Source organism: Ranitomeya imitator, chromosome 1 (assembly GCF_032444005.1).
Source record: "Ranitomeya imitator isolate aRanImi1 chromosome 1, aRanImi1.pri, whole genome shotgun sequence".
NCBI classification, from domain to species: Eukaryota; Metazoa; Chordata; class Amphibia; order Anura; family Dendrobatidae; genus Ranitomeya; species Ranitomeya imitator.
Genome location: NC_091282.1, coordinates 326691719 through 326713431, shown reverse-complemented (window position 1 = coordinate 326713431; position 21713 = coordinate 326691719). Strand labels below are relative to the sequence as shown.

Below are 21713 nucleotides of genomic sequence, written 5' to 3'. Positions count from 1 at the left end.
TCCACAACTTTCCTAAAAAGAGTTATCGAAACATGAGTGTGTTAGAAATCTAGTTCCCGCCTCTGCACAGGGGGAATCTCGCGCTATCTCCGCTGCGGTCTCCCATTCTTCTCCTGCCGCAGTGGAGCCTGCTCAGCAGAGGGATCAGTCCCAGCGTCTCGCTCAGTCTGTCACTGTGCAAAGGGTTACTGCTGCCTTTCCAGCTTCTGCCATTGTAGCCAGTACTGGTCAGCGGCGAGCAGACGTCTTTGGGACTAAGTCCTACTTTTCCCCCTCTGAGCATGCCCAGGGTAAGATCTCTCATTGGAGATCAAGGGTCACATGCTCAGGTACTGCAGCAACTCCCATTGGTCCTCTAGGAAGGTCCTGAAGTTGCTCAAGTTCTGTGGCAGCCTCTCATTGGTCTTTCTGTGAAGGTCCTGTAGTTGCTGCAGCTATAAAAGGTTCGCATGACCGCACGGCCATGCGCTAGTATCAATCTATGTTATGTGCTTTGCGCCAGTGTGGTCTTGTGTGTATGTGTTTAGGGCCCTGGCTGAAATAAGCCCCTAGAATACCGGCACCTCCGGTGAGGAGTTGTGTGTGTATATATTCAGGGTCCCGGCTGAAATAAGCCCTAGAATACCAGCACCCCTAGAGAGGAGTTTGTGTGTGTGCAAGACCACTGGCTGCTATCAGCTCAGCAGTTAGCTGTGTACTCCTGTGAGTCTAACAGGGCACAGTGCTTTTTTTTGTCGGCAACTCTGTGAAGTAAAAGAGTTCACTTATACCGTCATATAGTGCCATTTGCTAGCAGCAGGTTCCTCCTGCACGGTGGACCCCGGGCTGTGAACGCACCGATAACTTTCATCTATTTACTCAGTGCGTTCCACTAGCCCTAACAGAATACTAGCGCCAGGGTCTGGCTAGTAAATGGCAGATTATCAGCGTCTACAGTGGTACATCCAGCAGCTGGAGGGTAGGTTGACAGCTCTAGAACGCACAACCTCAGCTGTGGATGTTGCCGCAGTCGCTGTTCAGGCTGCTAGTGTGGCTGCAGCCAGTTTGTCTTCTGCCACTCCTGCTCCGACTTTATTCCGTCTCCCGCTTCCAGACAAGTTTGCTGGTGACAGAAAGCAATGTTGGGGATTCGTGAGTCAGTGCTCCATACATCTAGAGCTTCTGGCTGCACGCTTTCCTATGGAATGGGCGAAAGTGGGTTTTATCTTATCCCTTTTGTCGAGCAGGGCGTTGGAGTGGGCAACGCCGCTGTGGGAGCGCAATGATCGTGTGGTGCAGAGTGCTCCTCTCTTCCTGGACTCTCTGGAACAGGTCTTTCTAGGACCTCATGTCACCCACGATACGGCACTCCAACTGTTGGCAATAACAGGGTTCATCCATGGTCAGCCAGTTCGCCGTCCAGTTCCGGACTCTGGTCTCAGAGCTGGAGTGGCCGGATAAAGTCCTTATTCCGGTGTTCTGGAAAGGACTGGCAGACCATGTGAAGGACGCCTTGGCCACCCAGGGAGATTCCCACCACACTGGAAGAGCTCATTACAATATCTACCCTCATTGACCTCCGTTTTAACGAGTGGAGGTTAGAGTGGACCCAGTGTAGGCAGAGATTCCGGCTGGCTCCCACCTTCGCCAGACCTCTAGAATCTTCCGTTCAGGCGTCCGACTCCCATGAGGCCATGGAGGTTTCTCGAGCGGGACATAAGTCCTGGGCCGCTCGAGTACCCGTGATTTGTAATATTTGCCAACAGTTAGGACATTGTGCTAATAAATGTCCACAGCAGTCGGGAAAACGATCACGTCTAGTAACCATTGGAGGTGGTTCACTAGACACAGCGGCATTTTTCTCCAAGCTGTCCTTTAAAAGGACAATCACTTTAGGCTCATCCACTCTTAACAGTCGAGCTTTGTGTGGACTCAGGAGCAGAGGGGAATTTCATGTCCTCTGCCTTTGCTCACAGCCACACAATACCTCTGGTGATGCTCGCCAAACCAGTGACTGTTCGAGTAGTGAATGGGTCGACACTGCCCTCACAAGTCACACATCAGACTATCCCTTTCACATTATCCATGTCCCCTTCCCATCAGGAGATTATTTCCCTTCTTGTCCTTCCCGAGGTAATAGACGAGATTTTGCTGGGAATACCTTGGCTTCGATTCCACTCCCCACATATTGAGTGGACCTCTGGGAGGATATTGAGTTGGAGTGAATCATGTAAGGGCAGATGTGTGAGGGAGTGCGTTCAGGTTACCACTACAGAGATACCTGCAGATCTTACTTCCCTTCCTAAGTGCTATTGGTCCTATGCCGACGTGTTCTCCAAAAAGGCTGCAGAACCTCCTCGGGGACGGATCTATCCCCTCTCTCTCCCAGGAACGGACACTATGTCCCAATACATCCAGGAGAATTTGGTAAGAGGGTTCATTAGGAAGTCAGTGTCACCTGCAGGGGCAGGGTTCTTCTTCGTGCAAAAGAAGAATGGAGAATTACGTCCATGCATAGATTACAGGGGTCTTAACGCCATCACCATTAAGAATAAGTACCCGTTGCCCGTGATTTCTGAGCTCTTTGACAGGCTACGGGGAGCAAGGGTATTTACCAAATTAGATCTGCGGGGTGCTTATAACCTGATTCGCATCCGTGAGGGGGACGAATGGAAGACGGCTTTTAATATCAGGGATGGGCACTATGAATATCTGGTGATGCCCTTCGGGCTCTGTAATGCCCCAGCCGTTTTCCAAGACTTTGTTAACGATATCTTCCGGGATATGCTCTCCACCTCGATCGTAGTCTATCTGGATGATATTCTCATCTTTTCTCCAGATATTGACTCCCACCGGAGAGATGTTTGCAGAGTCTTCGACCTCTTACGGGCAAATTCCCTCTATGCAAAGTTGGAGAAGTGTATGTTTGAGCAGGAGTCTTTACCTTTCCTGGGCTAGATCATCTCCGCCCAGGGATTGGCTATGGATCCTGCCAAACTACAGGCTGTGATGGACTGGCAAGAACCCCATTCTCTTAAAGTGGTGCAGCGCTTTATGGGGTTCATTAATTACTATCGCCAGTTCATTCCCCACTTCTCAACTTTGGTAGCTCCCTTGGTAGCCCTCACCAAGAAGGGAGCAAATCCCAAATTGTGGACTGAAGAGGTCTCCAAGGCTTTCACTTCTATTAAGTCTCATTTTGCTAGCGCTCCCATCCTACATCGTCCCGATGTTGATAATCCGTTTATGTTGGAGGTGGATGTCTCATCCGTTGGTGCTGGAGCAGTCCTCTTCCAAAAGGATGCTCAAGGTCGGAAGCATCCTTGCTTCTTCTCCAAGACCTTCACACCAGTGGAGAGGGATTATTCCATCGGGGACAGGGAGTTGCTAGCAATGAAGTTGGCCTTCTCGGTGTGGAGACATCTTTTGAAGGGGGCTCGCTTTCCCTTCCAAGTCTTCACTGACCACAAATATTTGGTATACTTACAAACAGCCCAGCGGCTAAATTCTCATCAGGTCAGATGGTCCTTGTTCTTCTCCTGGTTCCACTTCACTCTCCATTATCTCTCTGGGGAGAAGAACATTCGTGCTGACGCTCTCTCACTCTGTTGTGTCTTCTGAGGAGGAAGGGGAGCCTCGGCTTATTGTCCCTTCTGAGAGCCTGAGAACCGTCAGTGCCTCCGGGCAAGACTTTTGTACCTACTAATTTGCGACCGAAGGTTCTCTCTTGGGCTCATTCATCCAGAGTTGGTGGACATTTTGGGACAAAGAGGACATCTGAGCTGCTGGCGAGGACGTACTGGTGGCCGCATATGGTCCATGACGTCGGAGATTATATTCGGGCCTGTGTCTCCTGCGCCAAAAATAAGTCCGACAACGGCCAGCTGGGTTACTTTATCCCTTGTCAGTGGCAGACAGGTCCTGGGAGATGGTCGGGATGGACTCTGTGGTGGGCTTACCCAAGTATCGTGGCTGCACCATCATTTGGGTTATCACCGACCATTTTTCTAAAATGGTGCACTTGGTGCCGCTTCCACGGCTACATTCTGCACGAGCCTTGGCAGCATTGTTTATAAAACACATCTTCCGCCTACACGGTACGCCGGACAAAATTGTCAGTGACCAGGGTCCCCAGTTTGCGTCTTGGTTCTGGAGAGAGCTTTGTCGTTTTATCAGCATTGAGTTTAATCTCTCTTCTGCATACCATTCCGAGACGAATGGGTTGGTAGAGAGGGCCAACCAGACCTTGGTCACATATCTGCGACATTTTGTCTCAGCCAGTCAGGATGACTGGGCATCCTTGCTATCGTGGGCGGAGTTTGCGCTGAACGATGCCGTAGCTGACTCCACTGGACAGACCCCATTCCTCCTTAACTATGGTCAGCATCCGCGGGTTCCTGTGCCTATGCCCGTGTCTTCCGCTGGCTCCAGGGTGGCAGACTGGGCTGTGGATGCACGGGACATTTGGGACCGCACTCAGGATGCCATTCGGGCCTCCAAGGAGAGAATGAGGTCCTCGGCCGATGCACATCGGCGCCCCGCTCTGACCTTTGCTCCTGGCGACTTAGTGTGGCTCTCCGCCCGTAACATCAGGCTGCGAGTTGAGTCCACTAAGTTTGCACCTCACTACTTGGGCCCCTTCAAGGTCCTCGAACAGGTTAACCCTGTGGTCTACCGTCTGGCCCTTCCGCCACGCCTGGGTATCACCGACACCTTTCATGTGTCCCTCTTGAAGCCCGTATACATGTCCCGGTTTTCCGAGTCATCTGCTGGGACATGGGGTTCATCTACGGATGATTACGAGGTGAACGCTATTTTGGGGTGCAAGGTCGTACGTGGCAAAAAATGTTATTTGGTGGACTGGAAGGGTTATGGTCTTGAGGACAGGTCCCTGGAGCCTGCTGAGCACATTCAGACTCCGCAGCTCATTGCTGCCTTCGAGCATAGCGGGTTCCAAGGAAGGGGGGCCTAGGAAGGGGGGTAATGTTAGTGATCGAGTTCCCGCCTCTGCCCAGGGGGAATCTCGAGCCATTTCTCCCATTCTCCTGCCGCAGTGGAGCCTGCTCAGTGGAGGTGTCGGCCCCAGTGTCTCGCTCAATCTGACACTGTGCAAAGGGTTACTGCTGCCTTTCCAGCTTCTGCCATTGTAGCCAGTACTGGTCAGCGGCGAGCAGACGTCTTTGGGACTAAGTCCTACTTTTCCCCTTCTGAGCATGCCCAGGGTAAGATCTCTCATTGGAGATGAAGGGTCACATGCTCAGGTACTGCAGCAACTCCCATTGGTCCTCTAGGAAGGTCCTGAAGTTGCTCAAGTTCTGTGGCAGCCTCCCATTGGTCCTTCTGGGAAGGTACTGTAGTTGCTGCAGCTATAAAAGGTTTGCATGACCGCACGGCCATGCGCTAGTATCAATCTATGTGCTTTGCGCCAGTGTGGTCTTGTGTGTATGTGTTTAGGGCCCCGGCTGAAATAAGCCCCTAGAATACCGGCACCTCCGGTGAGGAGTTTGTGTGTGTGCAAGACCACTGACTGCTATCAGCTCAGCAATCAGTGTGAATCTAACAGGGCACAGTTTCTTTTGTCGGCGACTCTGTGAAGTAACAGAGTTCGTTTATACCGTCATATAGTGCCATTTGCTAGCAGCAGGTTCCTCCTGCACGGTGGACCCTGGGCTGCGAACACACCAATAACTTCATCTATTTACTCGGTGCGTTCCGCTAGCCCTAACAGAGTGGGGGCAAAAAAACATGGAATTAGTGGCAGAAGTTCCGAATCTGCTACAGAAGCAAGTTTTGCTCACTGTAACAGAGGCAGATATTGAAAAGGGGTTTTACAACAGTCTCTTTTTAGTCAATCGTTATATCATTTTATGAACCTAAAAGCCCTAAATCTCCATCTAAAGGCTACACTGTTCAAAATGGTAACACTGAAAAAAACCATAATCTTCCTTTACACCCTCTGTTTCATGTCGGTGATAGACCTGAAGGGCACATTCTACCACCTGCCAATCCACCCATTTCACCAAAAATATTTCCGTGGCAGTAAAGTTCAGAGGAGACCTTCGTCATCTGCAATATCAGTGCATTCCATTTGGGATTTCCATGGTGCCCAGATTTTTTAAAAAATTTTATTCTGTTTATTAAATTTAATATAACAGTACATATAAACAGTACATTTAAGGGTGCCCAGATTTTTAACAAAAATTGTATCAGAAATGTCATTTTGCATAAGGAAAAAGACATTCTAAGAATATAATTTCTTGATGGACAATACTCATGAGTTCTATATGCAGCTTGAGTGATGCACACCACTATCACTGCTCTGAGTATACATTTTTAGCCACATATTTCCAACAATGTGGCACATTCTCCATCTTGGGCCCTCTTTGGATCCTTATACGTTACAGAAACATGTGGAGAGATTTACTCCAGTTAATATCTCCACACTTCTGTGCTGTGTAATATATCTGTAGTGCTTATTTATGCTACACACTCCTGCTGGCAGGAGTTGTGGACTCAGGTCATGTGACCCTAATGACATCACAGGCCTTTCTGCACGTCTATGTTGCTCGCTGCTTATGATTGGTTAGTGCCATACAGGAGGAAGAATTACAACGCCCTGAGTGAAAAAAGTGAAAAATATTTGATTGCTAATATCGCTGCAATAAAAGAGGCAAAATTTGAAAATATATAAAACAGTTTTTTCCCGCTTTGTAGCCACTATTACATCAAGTGTCCAGTTCAACTTTGGTAAAAGGTATCACATGGTTTCTTGAGCAGACCTTAAGTGTAGCACCTTTTCTCTAATTGTCTGGGAGTGCTATCTGTAAAAGCCTTCTATTTTTCTTTTTTTTATGACCACTTCCCCTGCCCCATCCCCAATCGACTTCCAATTGTTGTCTTATCCATCGCTGACCCTCCCTTTATATCCTAGAAGGCCTATATAATTTTTTTGAACCATTGCCACTTTCCGAGAGGGAACAAAACCTCAGAAAGAATCACAAAGAAAACTACAGTGACCACTCACCCTGGATTATTCTGAGAAGCATAGGATGGAAGCCATGTAACTACTTCTCTGCCTCTTTGTGTGAGAACACCACAAATAAAATAATAGACACAGCTGGCTATGCTTGCCCAAACCATGATTACGTATGTTTTTTGGTCTCCCCTCCCTCTTCCCAATGTTTCCCTATCCTTGCCTTCTCTATCTCCACTCCCTATTCCTCAATTCCATTTTCAGACTCCTTGTTTTCTTGACAAAATCTGGAGACACATATTGATAGACTGAGGATTTTCCATTGATTCCAATCCAAATCTTATTTTGTTCTTTGAGTCTAGTTCATGGTTTTAAAAAAACACTATACTTATGAACACTTCGGTTCTCAGAATTATCTCAACAGCAATGAGCAAATTCAAACAACATCTGTTGAACATAGTGGAACTGCAGAACGTAACCTTCCTATTTATGGTTCTTACATGGAGTCTGTTTGCTACCCATGGACATCCTTGAGTATTGGAGCGTGCAACCTGAGAAGTGAGATCGGAGCCTAGAGCCAGAGGAGAGCGGTTTACGCAGATGCAACTGGCAGATTGTAATTTCAATGGCATATTGTGGACTGAAATTGCACGCTACAAATAGTGCTAGCAACATAAGAATATGAGACCTGGACACTCAAGTTGGCTCCAGTGGGCAGTCCTACTAGTGATTGACAGCCTTCCCCATATGTCTATGCAGAGATTAGCTAGTGGTATGCTCCCATGCACCACTCCATACTCTGTGCAATCTTGACGCAACACTTCACGGTGTTACCAAACCGTAAAATATCCAGATTTCAAAGCACCAGACGTTCTCAGTTTATTAATTACAGCATACACAGAATAAATTACATGCGATGTTTCAGCCTCATAAGGCCTCTATAAGATTAATGATAAAAGGTATACACATCATCGCATTTTTGGCTTGATAAAGGCCCTATGTGGCCGAAACGTTGCATGTAATTTTATTCTATTTTATTCTTTGCATGCCACAGATCTCACTACATTCACGATGCAGGTTCCCTTTAAAGTGTAACTGTCCTTTCAGGAGAAGTTGCAGCAGAATGCCTCTAGCTCCTCTGTCCTCCTCCCCTTTCCTATCACCATAGAACTTTATGGGTATGTGCACACGCTGCGGATTTTTCTTCGGATCTGCAGCGTTTCCGCAGCAGTTTCCCATGAATTTACATCACAATGTAAACCTATGGGAAACAAAAAACGCTGTGCACATGCTGCGGAAAAAAACGCGCCGAAACGCAGCTTCCGCAGCAGCTTTACACCTGCTCCAATAGAAAACCGCAGGTGTAAAACCACAGTGAAATCCGCAGAAAAACCGCGGTAAACCCGCGATAAATCTGCAGCAAAAACGCAGCGTTTTTGCCCTGCAGATTTATCACATCCACTGCGGAAAAATCCGCAGTGGACCATTCAACGTGTGCACATACCCTATAAGCACCAATTATCATTTTGTATCTCATTAATGGGAAAACCTTTCTTCACTGAATACAAATTTTTACCTATGTTTTGAGAATGAAAAGTCGGTCCAGGAGAAGAAAGAGGCAGACTTCTAATAAGATATATTACAAAGTTGATTTTTTTCATGCGAACTATTGCTTTATGAAATAAAAAATTAAAACAATGGTTACTCTTTGAGCAATTTTTATTTAATTATTTTTTTTAAAACAAAAAAGGAATCATAATCCACACATCATATGAACCTTTATAATACCACTCGGGTGTATTTTTTTTATTTCAGCGCTGAAGTGGTATCACTAAGGCTATGTTCACATTAGCGTTTTGCGGGGCTGCGTCGGGCGCAGCCGCGGCGACGCATGCGTCATGCGCCCCTATATTTAACATGGGGGCGCATGGACATGCGTTGTCGTGCATTTTGTGACGCATGCGTCTTTTTTGGCGCAAGCGTCATGGCGCATAGGACGCAGCAAGTTGCATTTTTTGTGCATCCAAAATCATGCCAAAAAAGGACGCATGCGTCACAAAATGATGCGTTTTGCATGCGTTCTTGTTTGTGTTGTGCGTTGCGTCGCCGACACAGCACCGCACAATGCAAATGTGAACGTAGCCTAATGTCTGTTCACTGTGAGTAGTAAAATGCTTACCAGTCGCAGTCTTCTACCTGTGCCAATGCATCGGTCCCTCTCCACCATCTTGTGACCACTGCTGTCACAGCTAATGTTACTAGGTCATTCCAAGTCTCATAAGACTTACACTGAGAATTGACTTCTGGTCCACCTTGCAAACACTGTAGCGATCCAGCAAGGCTCAGCTCCAGTAAGGTGGACCGGAGTGGCACTGAGAACAGCAGAAGACTGCAATCGGTAAGTATTCTACTACACATAGGAAACAGACTAGTGCTACCACTTCGCCACCTACTGAAAAAAATATAGCGGAGTGGTGCTTTTAATAAAGTAAAATACAGTACATAAATATATCTTACACAAATAAAGTGCCCATTTTATGTAGTTTCAATCTGCAGCTATTATCTGTGCAATTTTTATACAGTTGCATTTTACACCTTGTTAATATGTATTACAACTTTGTTCTTACTGTATTTCTTCTAAAAATTACAAACATTACATTAATGTCCCAAATGTGGGCTACAATACATGCAAGAAGACCTTGGGAAGACAGCAGAAGCTTACAGAGGTGGTCCACTACAATGTATATTGTGCACATCGAATTAAGCCTTTAAAATAAGTCTTTTTGCAACTACCTTATGTTGATATATTTGCCTCTGAGCAGCGCCATCACTACTTTCTCAGTCCCTGGGCCGTGACGTGTGGTGAAATACCCCCCACAGCCCAGTCAATCAGGGGGAGTGTGTGAGACTGGGTCATGCCTCAGTGATGCAAAGTGAACTTCCAAAGTCTGGGGGGGATAACGTGATCAGGACTGAGCTAGCAGCGATAGCGCCGCTCAGAAGCAAATATGTCAACATAAGGTATTTGTGAAAAGACTTATTTAAATGATTTAAATCGATGTGCACAATATGCATTTTAGTGGACGACCTCATTAAATAGTGACTAAGAATGTCAAAGACGGAATAATGAATTCACCCAATAAGAAAGAAATGGATTGTATGGTCTTATGAAATACGAATGAGGTATGTGAAAATGATAATGGGAAGCCTCTGAAATCGGACATGGCAGTATACCACCTATGCTCTTCCCCATTTTATAGTAAATGCATAGATGGCATAAAGTGGCATTTACACCTCAAGATATTTGTGAGCAAGCGTTGTTACAAACACACGTTTCAGGATTATCTTGCCGTCTAAACAGGCTGCTAATCACCCGATAAACACGTAAATGATTAAATAATCTTTTGTGCAGCATTAAAAATCATAGTATTCATGGTTCATTGTCCTGTGTAAACAGGACCCGCACTGCCGATAGCTATAAAAACCTATACGCACTAAGCGATCCAGTGAGCATTGCTGACTTTGGTCTGACTGTTGAAACAGGCAATCAAACGACTGCCAATCGTATCGTGCTTCCAGCCAGTCCTTGTAAAAGGATTTTATTAGTGAAGAAGTCTCCCGTTTCAAAAAAAAAAATAAAGTGCCAGAACAAGAGGTGTTTCCATAGTCAGAGGAACTTTCTTTTTCAATTTTGAAGTAGGATGTGTCTGATTATGTTATAGGTTCCTGTAACCAGACTGAAGACCACGCACCAGCTGCCTTTTCCACTGATGTTCCATTTCATCTTTACCCATTCACTGATGCTTTTTCGGATATTTTAGTAAAGTAAAATATTTCTTCTGAATCTGTGTTCTTTTTTCTTAAAAAAAAAAATCTTACAGCCTTCCCATTTTAGGCTATATTCCATAGCATCATCTACTCTTTCATTGTATGCCCTCTAAAACGGAGCATTTTCTTCTAACACACGATGGTTTCATTACTGTTCTTAATATCTCTGCAAAATAACATTTTATGGCCGGTCCTTTTCTCAGTACTGGTATTGTAGAGCTATGAATGGATGGTGAAGCAGAGTTACTCCGTGACGGTTACAGGGCACATGAAGATCATTTTGGATACAGTGCAATGACAAGCTCAACTCTGTTACATCTTCAGTCATCGTTTCCACCATCTCTTTTTCTTTTAAAGCTTGTAAGATGAACATCACATCAAGAGTTAAATCGATTATATGACCCCTCCTTATCTGTGTGAAACTGTAGGAAATAGATGAGATTACTACATGTTGTAGCCTAAAGCACAATATACAAGGTGTAAAGAACCTTGGCTTTACGTGTTGACATTATTAAAGGGTTTCTCTGGGATCAAATATTCAAGACTTGTCATTAAGATAGGACATCAATATCTTATCAGTGTGGATCCAACTCTCGGTACCTCACGTATCAACATTTATAAGGTACCGTGGCACTCATTACGAAAGGTCAATATCAGATTGAGGTCAACTGTTGAAGTCAACTGTTTGAAGTGGCCACAGTGCTTGTCTCTCTATTCTTTACGTCGCACTGCCCACCTGCACGCTTTCTACTTAAGGTACCATCACATTAAGCGACGCTGCAGCGATATAGACCACGATGCAGATCGCTGCAGCGTCGCTGTTTAGGTCATTGTGTGGTCGCTGGAGAGCTGTCACACAGACAGCTCTCCAGCGACCAACGATGCCGAAGTCCCCGGGTAACCAGGGTAAACATCGGGTTACTAAGCGCAGGGCTGCGCTTAGTAACCCGATGTTTACCCTGGTTACCATTGCAAATGTAAAAAAAAAAAAACACTACATACTTACATTCCGGTGTCTGTCGCGTCCCCCGGCGTCAGCTTCCCTGCACTGTGTAAGCACCGGCCGTAAAGCAGAGCTTTTTTTTTTTTTACATTTACAATGGTAACCAGGGTAAATATCGGGTTACTAAGCGCGGCCCTGCGCTTAGTAACCCGATGTTTACCCTGGTTACAAGTGAAGACATCGCTGGATTGGCGTCACACACGCCGATTCAGCGATGTCAGCAGGTGATCCAGCGACGAAATAAAGTTCTGGACTTCTAGCTCCGACCAGCAATGTCACAGCAGGATCCAGATCGCTGCTGCGTGTCAAACACAACGATATCGCTAGCCAGGACGCTGCAACGTCACGGATCGCTAGCGATATCGTTGTTAAGTTGTTCAGTGTGAAGGTACCTTTAGTAGAAGCAATTCATTCACCTGAATGAGCCAACGCTACAATGCCAGGCACTGGCACTACCAAGAAGACTGGGAGAAGGTAGACAGCACAATGTAAGAATAAAGAGCCAAGAACTGTGGCCACTTCAAAGAGCAAACTTCAAGTACCAATCGGATATTGATGGCCTTTCATAACGATAGCCCATCAGTATTCTGATTCTAGAACTCCCTTTAAGTTTTAAGCTAATTCCAATGTTAATAATGCAAATAATTGAGAAAAGAGTATGAAATTAACAAAATTTATATCACACCCATCATGATAAAAAAGATGTAAAAATTATTTGAATATCTGAATGAGAATAAACTGTACGGTTCTTTTAAACCGCATGTATGAGAAAAAAAGAAGAAATGTCTTGAACTATTTAATCTTTTCCCAAATATTGCTGGTCCATCTAAACTAATCTAGAATATCAAAAGCTCATTTGAGTGAAGGATGATGGGTAAATGGTATATAGATGGAAAATATCAACAGTTCTATAGTTGAATATATGTCACAATTTTCATATTTGTCAGTAAGATTTGTGTAGGCATAATCAACTTTAAAGGGAACCTGTCACCCCGTTTTTTCAAGAAGAGCTAAAAATAGCGTTAAATAGGGGCAGACCTGGGCTTTACATTAGTGTATTTTGGAGCCTTTATTCCCCACCTATGCTGCCGAAATACCTTTGTAAAGTCGCCGTTTTGGGCTGTCACTCACGCTGGTCAGGTTATATGGGCGTGGTGACAGCGCTGTTTCTCCCCCAGATCTCCGTTGGTGGCGTAGTGATGTGCGCATGTCCAAGTGGCGAATCCACTGCGCAGCTTCAAGGAAAATAGCGCGATCTGCGCTATTCAGGCGTTTATCGGTGGGCGCGGCCATCTTTGTGAGGCCGCGCGTGCGCAGATGGCGATCTCGTCGGCCATTTTCCTGAAGCCGAGTTCGCATCTCGGCTGCAGGAAAATGGCCGCCGCGATCTCCATCTGCGCACGCGCGGCATCCCGCGGCCATTTTCCTGAAGCCCCGGGAAGCCGAGAAGAACCATCTGCGCACGCGCGGCCTCACAAAGATGGCCGCGCCCACCGATAAACGCCTGAATAGCGCAGATCGCGCTATTTTCCTTGAAGCTGCGCAGTGGATTTGACACTTGGACATGCGCACACCACTACGCCACCAACGGAGATCTGGGGGAAAAACAGCGCTGTCACCACGCCCACCTGACCTGACCAGCGTGAGTGACAGCCCAAAACGGCGACTTTACAAAGGTATTTCGGCAGCATAGGTGGGGAATAAAGGCTCCAAAATACACTAATGTAAAGCCCAGCTCTGCTCCTATTTAACGCTATTTTTAGCTCTTCTTGAAAAAACGGGGTGACAGGTTCCCTTTAATAAGTGATGACATTTCCATGTTTTTAAACTGGGAAATAATAATAATCTTTTAGAAATAAAATGTAGTTATTATTGCTATGTGTAAATGGCCAAAATGTACATAATGCCTTTCCATTTACTATTGTCCGACTCTCTGTGAGATGCCTACTGCTTAGTTACAGATGAATAACATAGCATTACGAGATTCATAGCATAAATCTTATATGATGGTGTTACATAGATACCTTGAATGTCTGAGCCCATTCATGTTAAGTACGGGAATTACCGTCACTTGTTCTTCAGCTAAAAGTTCGAAATGTAATTCAGCTCGGTGAATGGAGAGACTGAAGATATCCAAGTCAACATAGAAGGCCGCCTCGTTTCCTCCTACACCCAAACAAAATGTTTTGGTTAGTTTGTCAGGCAGCCTAATAATTTATCATAAATGTATATGTTGTTTCATAGGCAATTAAAATATGCTTATGGTTCATTTCGTGAATGTTACAACTGTGGTCAAAGTGAAACATAGAGATCATGGCTATAAAAAAATCAAATTCAGAAATATGCACAAGGTGGGTATGAAATAGTGTATGAATATGAATCATAAAATATATGAATAATGTAATATGTAGAACTCCGTTTATTCCCAACATATGCAAAAAGTCACAGAAACTTCAGAGGTAAGTAGAAGAACCCTAAAGCAGTGGATAATGGAGCTCCAATCTAAGGGTGCACTTACAGTGCCCGGGTTACCTGGAAGACACTGTTTGAGGAACTCAATGATGGAGCCAAATTCTCTTTTTGTTTTTGGAAATTATTAAGCAAGCTTAAAAACCACCGTTCTTGGCAGCAGATCGCCATGAGGAAGATTGACCGTCTATGCTTAGAACAATGTCAGTCTATGATGAAAACAATGGCAGTCTAAGCTCATAGTATGATCTATTGCTGATTGTTAAGAGCACATCTGAAGCACAGTCGGCCTGGCTAAACTGGCTATTAAATGACTGCCGATATTCGGTTTCTTAACCCATTATCTACCAATGTACTTTTTTTGGGACGCCTAATCTTTAGCTTCTAGCAACTAAGATTTTATAATTCTTATAATTAGGTCCAATTTTTTTGTGTTGTGTTTGTAAAATGAATGTTTTCAAAATAGGAAATCATGTCATTGTCATTTTTAACCCCTTCATGACCCAGCCTATTTTGACCTTAATGACCTGGCCGTTTTTTTGCAATTCTGACCAGTGTCCCTTTATGAGGTAATAACTCAGAAACGCTTCAACGGATCCTAGCGGTTCTGAGATTCTTTTTTCGTGACATATTGGGCTTCATGTTAGTGGTAAATTTAGGTCGATAATATTTGCGTTTATTTGTGAAAAAAATGGAAATTTGGCTAAGATTTTGAGAATTTTGCAATTTTCAAATTTTGAATTTTTATTCTGTTAAATGAGTTATGTGACACAAAATAGTAAATAAATAACATTACCCACATGTCTACTTTACATCAGCACAATTTTGGAAACAATTTTTTTTTTTGCTAGGAAGTTATAAGGGTTAAAATTTGACGAGCGTTTTCTCATTTTTACAAAGAAATTTACAAAACCTTTTTTTTTAGGGACCACCTCACCTTTGAAGTCAGTTTGAGGGGTCTATATGGCTGAAAATACCCAAAAGTTACACCATTCTAAAACCTGCACCCCTCAAGGTGCTCAAAACCACATTCAAGAAGTTTATTAACCCTTCAGGTGCTTCACAGCAGCAGAAGCAACATGGAAGGAAAAAATGAACATTTAACTTTTTAGTCACAAAAATGATCTTTAGCAACATTTTTTTTATTTTCCCAAGGGTAAAAAGAGAAACTGGACTCCAAAAGTTAATGTACAATTTGTCTGGGCGCACGACAGGGCTCGGAAGGGAAGGAGCGCCATTTGACTTTTTCAATGACAAATTGGCTCCAATCTTTAGCGTACACCATGTCGCATTTGGAGAGCCCCTGTGTGCCTAAACATTGGAGCTCCCCCACAAGTGACCCCATTTTGGAAACTAGGCCCCAAGGAGCTTATCTAGATGCATAGTGAGCACTTTGAACCCCCAAGTGCTTCACAGAAGTTTATAACGCAGAGCCGTGAAAATAAAAAATCACTTTTCTTTCCTCAAAAATTATGTTTTAGCAAGCATTTATTTTCACAAGGGTAACAGGAGAAATTGGACCCCAATAGTTGTTGCCCAGTTTGTCCTGAGTATGCTGGTACCCCATATGTGGGGGTAAACCACTGTTTGGGCACACGTCGGGGCTCAGAAGGGAAGTAGTGACGTTTTGAAATGCAGACTTTGATGGAATGGTCTGCGGGCGTCACGTTGCGTTTGCAGAGCCCCTGATGTGCCTAAACAGTAGAAACCCCCCACAAGTGACCCCATTTTGGAAACTAGACCCCCCCAAGGAACTTATCTAGATATGTGGTCCGCACTTTGAACCCCCAAGTGCTTCACAGAAGTTTACAACGCAGAGCCATGAAAATAAAAAAATCATTTTTCTTTCCTCAAAAATTATGTTTTAGCAAGCTATTTGTTATTTTTGCAAGGGTAACAGGAAAAATTGGACCCCAATAATTGTTGCCCAGTTTGTCCTGAGTATGCTGGTACCCCATATGTGGGGATAAACCACTGTTTGGGCGCACGTCGGGGCTCGGAAGGGAGGGAGCACCATTTGACTTTTTGAACACAAGATTGGCTGGAATCATTGATGGCGCCATGTTGTGTTTGGAGACCCCTGATGTGCTTAAACAGTGGAAACCCCTCAATTCTAACTCCAACACTAACCCCAACACACCCCTAACCCTAATCCCTACTCTAGCCATAACCCTAATCACAACCCTAACCCCAACACAGCCCTAACCACAACCCTAACCCCAACACACCCCTAATCCCAATCCTAACCCTGATCCCAACCCTAACCCTAATCCCAACCCTAGCCACAACCCTAACCCCAACACACCCATAACCCTAACCACAAGCCTAATCTTAGCCCTATTTCCAACCCTAGCTCTAATTCCAACCCTAACCCTATGTGCCCACGTTGCGGATTCATGTGAGATTTTTCCGCACCATTTTTGAAAAGTCCGCAAGTAAAAGGAACTGCATTTTACCTGCAGATTTACTGCGGTTTTCCAGTGTTTTTTGTGCAGATTTCACCTGCGTATTCCTATTGAGGAACAGGTGTAAAACGCTGCAGAATCCGCACAAAGAATTGACATGTTGTGGAAAATACAAGGCAGCGTTTCCGCGTGGTATTTTCTGCACCATGGACACAGCAGATTTGGTTTTCCATAGGTTTACATGGTACTGTAAACCTGATGGAAAACTGCTACGAATCCGCAGCGGCCAATCCGCTGCGGATCCGCAGCCTAATCCACACTGTGTGCACATAGCCTAATTTTAACCCTAACCCTAATTATAACCCTAGCCCTACCCCTAACTTTAGCCCTAACCTTAACCCTAACCCAAGTTCTAACCCTAACCCTAGTGGAAAAATAAAAGTAAATATAATTTCTTTATTTTATTATTGTCCCTACCTATGGGGGTGAAAAAGGGGGGTTCATTTACTATTTTTTTTATTGATCACAGTGATCAAAATGTACCTGGAACGAATCTGCTGGCCGGCAGATTCAGCGGTCGCACTGCGCATGCGCCCGCTATTTTGGAAGATGGCGGCGCCCATGGAAAATACGGACGGACACCGGGAGGCTCGGTAAGTATGAGGGGGGATCGGAGCACGGGGGTGGGATCGGAGCACTGGGGAGCAAACAGGAGTCGGGGGAGCGGACAGGAGGACGGAGGGGAGCGGAGCACAGGACACAGGACGAAGGGGAGGAGATCGGTGGTGGTGGTGGGGGCAGATCATGGTTTCCAGCCATGGCCGATGATATAGCAGCATCGGCCATGGCTGGATTGTAATATTTCACCACTTTTCATAGGTGAAATATTACAAATTGCTCTGATTGGCCGTTTCACTTTCAACAGCCAATCAGAGCGATCGTAGCCACGGGGGGGGGGGGGGTGAAGCCACCACCCCTGGGCTGAGGTATTATTTCCCCCTGTCACTGCAGATTGGGTAAAATTGGAGTTAACCCGTTCACCCGATCTGCAGGGACGCAATCCCTCCATGACGCCACATAGGCGTCACAGGTCGGATTGGCACCGACTTTCATGATGCCTACATGGCGTCACAGGTCGAGAAGGGGTTAATTGAATATTGTGACTCCCTTTTCTGAAAAATCCGTACTTGTAAAAATTTTAATTTGGCAAGTAATGGGTTAAAGGCTGTAGGCTATCTAATGTAAATGCATCCTCCTTAAGTCACATGTAAGGCTACATTCACATTACCTTTTGTACATTTCCATTTTCCTTTAGGAGAACACACAGAATTCATGTGCAAAACGGATGCATTGCATAACTGAGGGAAGCAGAGGCAGAGGGGCCTCATGGACTATTATTGAATTCCCTTTTGTGTTTTTTTTTGGGGGGGGAATAGAGGAAAAGGAGCATTAGGCAAAGCTTCTTCTAACCTTTTAAAAACTGGCATATAGGAGAAACCAGACGGACCCCCCATTATAACCGCTTGGGCTTCCAAATACATCTACAATGCAACATATCTGTCTTCTGCACGAATTCCGTTTGTTACTCTAAACTTGAACATATAAATGGAGTATTGAAATGAAAATCTGACAAGTAGATGAAAGAACACTAAAAGCTGTGCTAAACGCAGTTTTCTAAATATTTAATAACACATAGGGTTCTGAAATCATTGTTCAAAAATTCATTGCAAAATAGAAGAGGGGTTTCCTCACAGCTAATGTCTAAAAGAACATGAGACACTTTAAATGTAAAGCAATACATGCTATATGTACAATTTTATAGAAAGTCTTTAGCATCGGTTATTTAGAGTATTTACTAATTATGACTGAACATCTACAGTATATCATAAAAAAACACAAGAAAAATGCATTTATCAATGATTGATTACCTTGAAGACACTGCATCAATGTAATGAGGTTATTATGCAGTATCGCACAATCCATGATTGCATAATAATATATTATAAATTATGCAGATCATTGCAGAGTTTCCACAACAGCAAAATCCGCACCAAGTCATGTGGATTTTATTGCTTAAATGATTGTGGAAATACAGTAAAACTGTCTAATCTTTACAGAAAACCTCTGTATCCCCTCCTCCCGCAGTGTTCACATACACTGAGCATATACAGACCATCATTTGTAATAAACTCTCTGATCCAACAGAGCCCAGTACCAGTTAAGAAGTATGAGAAGGAATACTAAGAGTGCTTACCCTTATCTAATGTTCCTTGGAGACCCTTTACCTTTCTGCATCTGAATCCAAGCTTACAGCACCTGTAGATCCTGCTCATGTACTGTAGAAGGTTTTTCTGGAGGAATATTGGCTTGAGAGGTCCAGTGAAGACTTTGAGCAGATACACAGAGTCGGGGTCTTTACTATCAGTTGAACCTTGCCACTGTGTCCATGACTGGTTTATGTAGTTGCATTGTGACCGATGGTGTCTTAGAATATCCTGCCCCTTTGACCATCTGTCATTGTCAAGTATCTCAAGGGCATAATCCATCCGTTCTGGCCTTTGCTTCTTGATAAAGTTATTGGCTTCCCCAGCTATTCCTATCTTGTTTTGCACTAGCAAATGTCCAGGAGTTTTCAGTGAATAAACGGGTACATTCCAGGAAACCTGCATAATTACACACAAGTAAAGCCAAAATGTAGACATCTTTCTTTCTTTGAAAATTACTTCTTAAGCTTCTGCATCCACAGCTTAAATACTGTAGCTGCTGAGATCCTCCCCTCAAAAGTCTTTCTCAGGATGTGTCATGGAGCATTGAATGGAAAATGGCCTTTCAGAGAGGAAGATGGTCCAAGCACTGAACAATGTGTTTCACATACTGAGACAATGACTTGTTTGCACCGCTACCATTATGGTAATCAGAATCCTAAGCTTTTTTTTTCATGCAAGTCCCAGTGCAGAACATGGATGGACTGGGACACAAAGTTCTTCACAAGTCTTGACAAGTATGAGAGAAACTAGAGAGGCAGTAGCATAGCAAATTGTGTGGTTTACGTGTGACCCCCATGATTAAATTAACATTTAACAATTAATGAGTGTTGTGTTCTTTACGGATCGCATACTGCATGAGGTTCAATACTATTTCCATGATTTGGAATGCTTTGTATTGGGTTTTCCGTCAAGCTATGTTTTGTTGGTTAATACTGTGACATCTAAGAAGTCTGCCCATGCTTAATGGCAGTTCCACCTTCGTTGCTTCAAAATGCAAAAATGAGGTTTTATTATTCAAGACAGGATCCTTCATATAAAAGGGACACAGATGCTCACTGTACATAGGGATGGTCCATACTCAGCAGAACAATGAGGAGCCTTCTGATCTTCATTGAGCCTTGTATTTTCCTATTACTGATTATAGGACATTCTTTGCATCCTCTTTACGTCCACATGGTGGTGTTTTATGTTCTGACAGATCAATTTCCTATTATATAGGAAAAAGAAAGTGCGGTTTAGCAAATTACTATTATTCTGGATGTCTAGAGTCTTATATTTTACATCTTCGGAGTTTAATTTATAGAAGATCTGCACTTTGAAATTAATGTTCCTTATGTAAGATATCCAACACGCTACAATACAAACTATCACAGTCTCTAAATGTGTTTTTTTTTGTCATTTTTTTGCATCACTATTTAGGAATCAACATTTATTGACTATTTAAAGTCTTTGACAAAAAAAGACTGAACAAAAACATCTGCAAGTGTCGGAGCTGGTAACTGGCCATACAAATGGTAATGGTCTGACTGGGGAATCCAGCTGAAGAGAGGTGAGGATTAATTGAGGAGATTTAGGATAAAAGCTTCCAGGGTAGGACTTGTCGCCTGGCGGGTTTCAACCATACACAGATGAGAATTATAAAAGTACGTATTGACTCGTTGTGAAATGTATTCTTGCTTCAGTATCGCGATTTCCAAGTAAGAAATCTCTAGAGAATGGGACGTAATAAACTGTTTTAAAAACAAATTGTCTTTATATAATGGACCAGAAATTGTTCAAGGGTTAATTTACACAAGCAGATAATAATTGTATGAACGATGTGATCTTTAGTTCATGATTAGCAAACAATGTCAGAAGTGTTTATAGAGGGTGACAATTGTGAATTAAATGGTTGAATAGCGATCGTTCCATTCCCTCTTTTTGTTCTCGATTTGTTGAATAAGCGAACAATCTCCATTTAAATTACACAATTTAAAAAAAAATGGACATGAATTTTTTTGCTCACATACATGATTTCATACATGATGAACAAGGGTTTTTAGACACATCATTCAGTCGCTGAACTAATTCACATTACACAATTAATCATCATGAAAGAAGAGTCATTACCATTAGAATCGGAAGGGTTGGCCAATTTAAATTCGCATTATAAATTTCTACAGGGGCAAGTCTGGAAATTCTACATCAACTCTCAAAAATCAGTGAGAAAGTGAATAGCACAAGAACCTAAACATGCAGTGAGACCATTTTTTTGTATGATCATATACACAAATTAATATTGACGTGTTACCAGTGAATTGCCTGACTTGGATAGTTAAAGGGTTCCTTTGAGATGTTTTTAATTTTCAAATTTTACAAAAAACTGCATTCTCCAAAATACAGTTTTTTTTTTAATAATTTGATTCTGTGTAGATTCAGCAAAATGCCAGCAACTCCTTACACTCACAAGCGGCTGTGATCAAAAGATGCGGCGAGGACCGGACAGATGACGGTGATGAGTGGAGGGGCCGGAATGATGAGCTTAAAGGTGAATATGAGGAATTTTTTTTATCTTACATTTATTATGCTCTGAGGTCTGGAGAGAACCCAGAGTATAATAAGGGCCTTACATTTGAGAAGAATAATTTCTCTGTAAATTGAACTTTTTGGGAAAAAGTACATGAACAGATTGCTATAAAACAGAGTACTTGCCATTACTTATTGTAAATGCAAAGGTCAACATTAAGGCCAGTGATTGACTGCAGAAATCACATGACCAATGGATGGGAAAGTGATCATGGCAGAACTGA

The 21713-nt window shown here is 43.6% G+C and overlaps 1 protein-coding gene across 1 annotated transcript; it reads right to left on the bottom strand.

Annotated features, from left to right (window-relative positions):
• Window positions 1-8655: 8655 nt before the first annotated feature.
• Window positions 8656-19473, bottom strand: LOC138657753 (uncharacterized). Its single transcript, XM_069745426.1, has 3 exons — window positions 18912-19473; window positions 13808-13949; window positions 8656-11202 (listed from the first exon to the last, which is right to left on the bottom strand). Exons 1-3 carry the CDS (start codon window positions 19357-19359, stop codon window positions 10980-10982), a joined length of 813 nt encoding a protein of 270 aa, XP_069601527.1. The 5' UTR covers window positions 19360-19473; the 3' UTR covers window positions 8656-10979.
• Between the last annotated feature and the right edge of the window lie 2240 nt (window positions 19474-21713).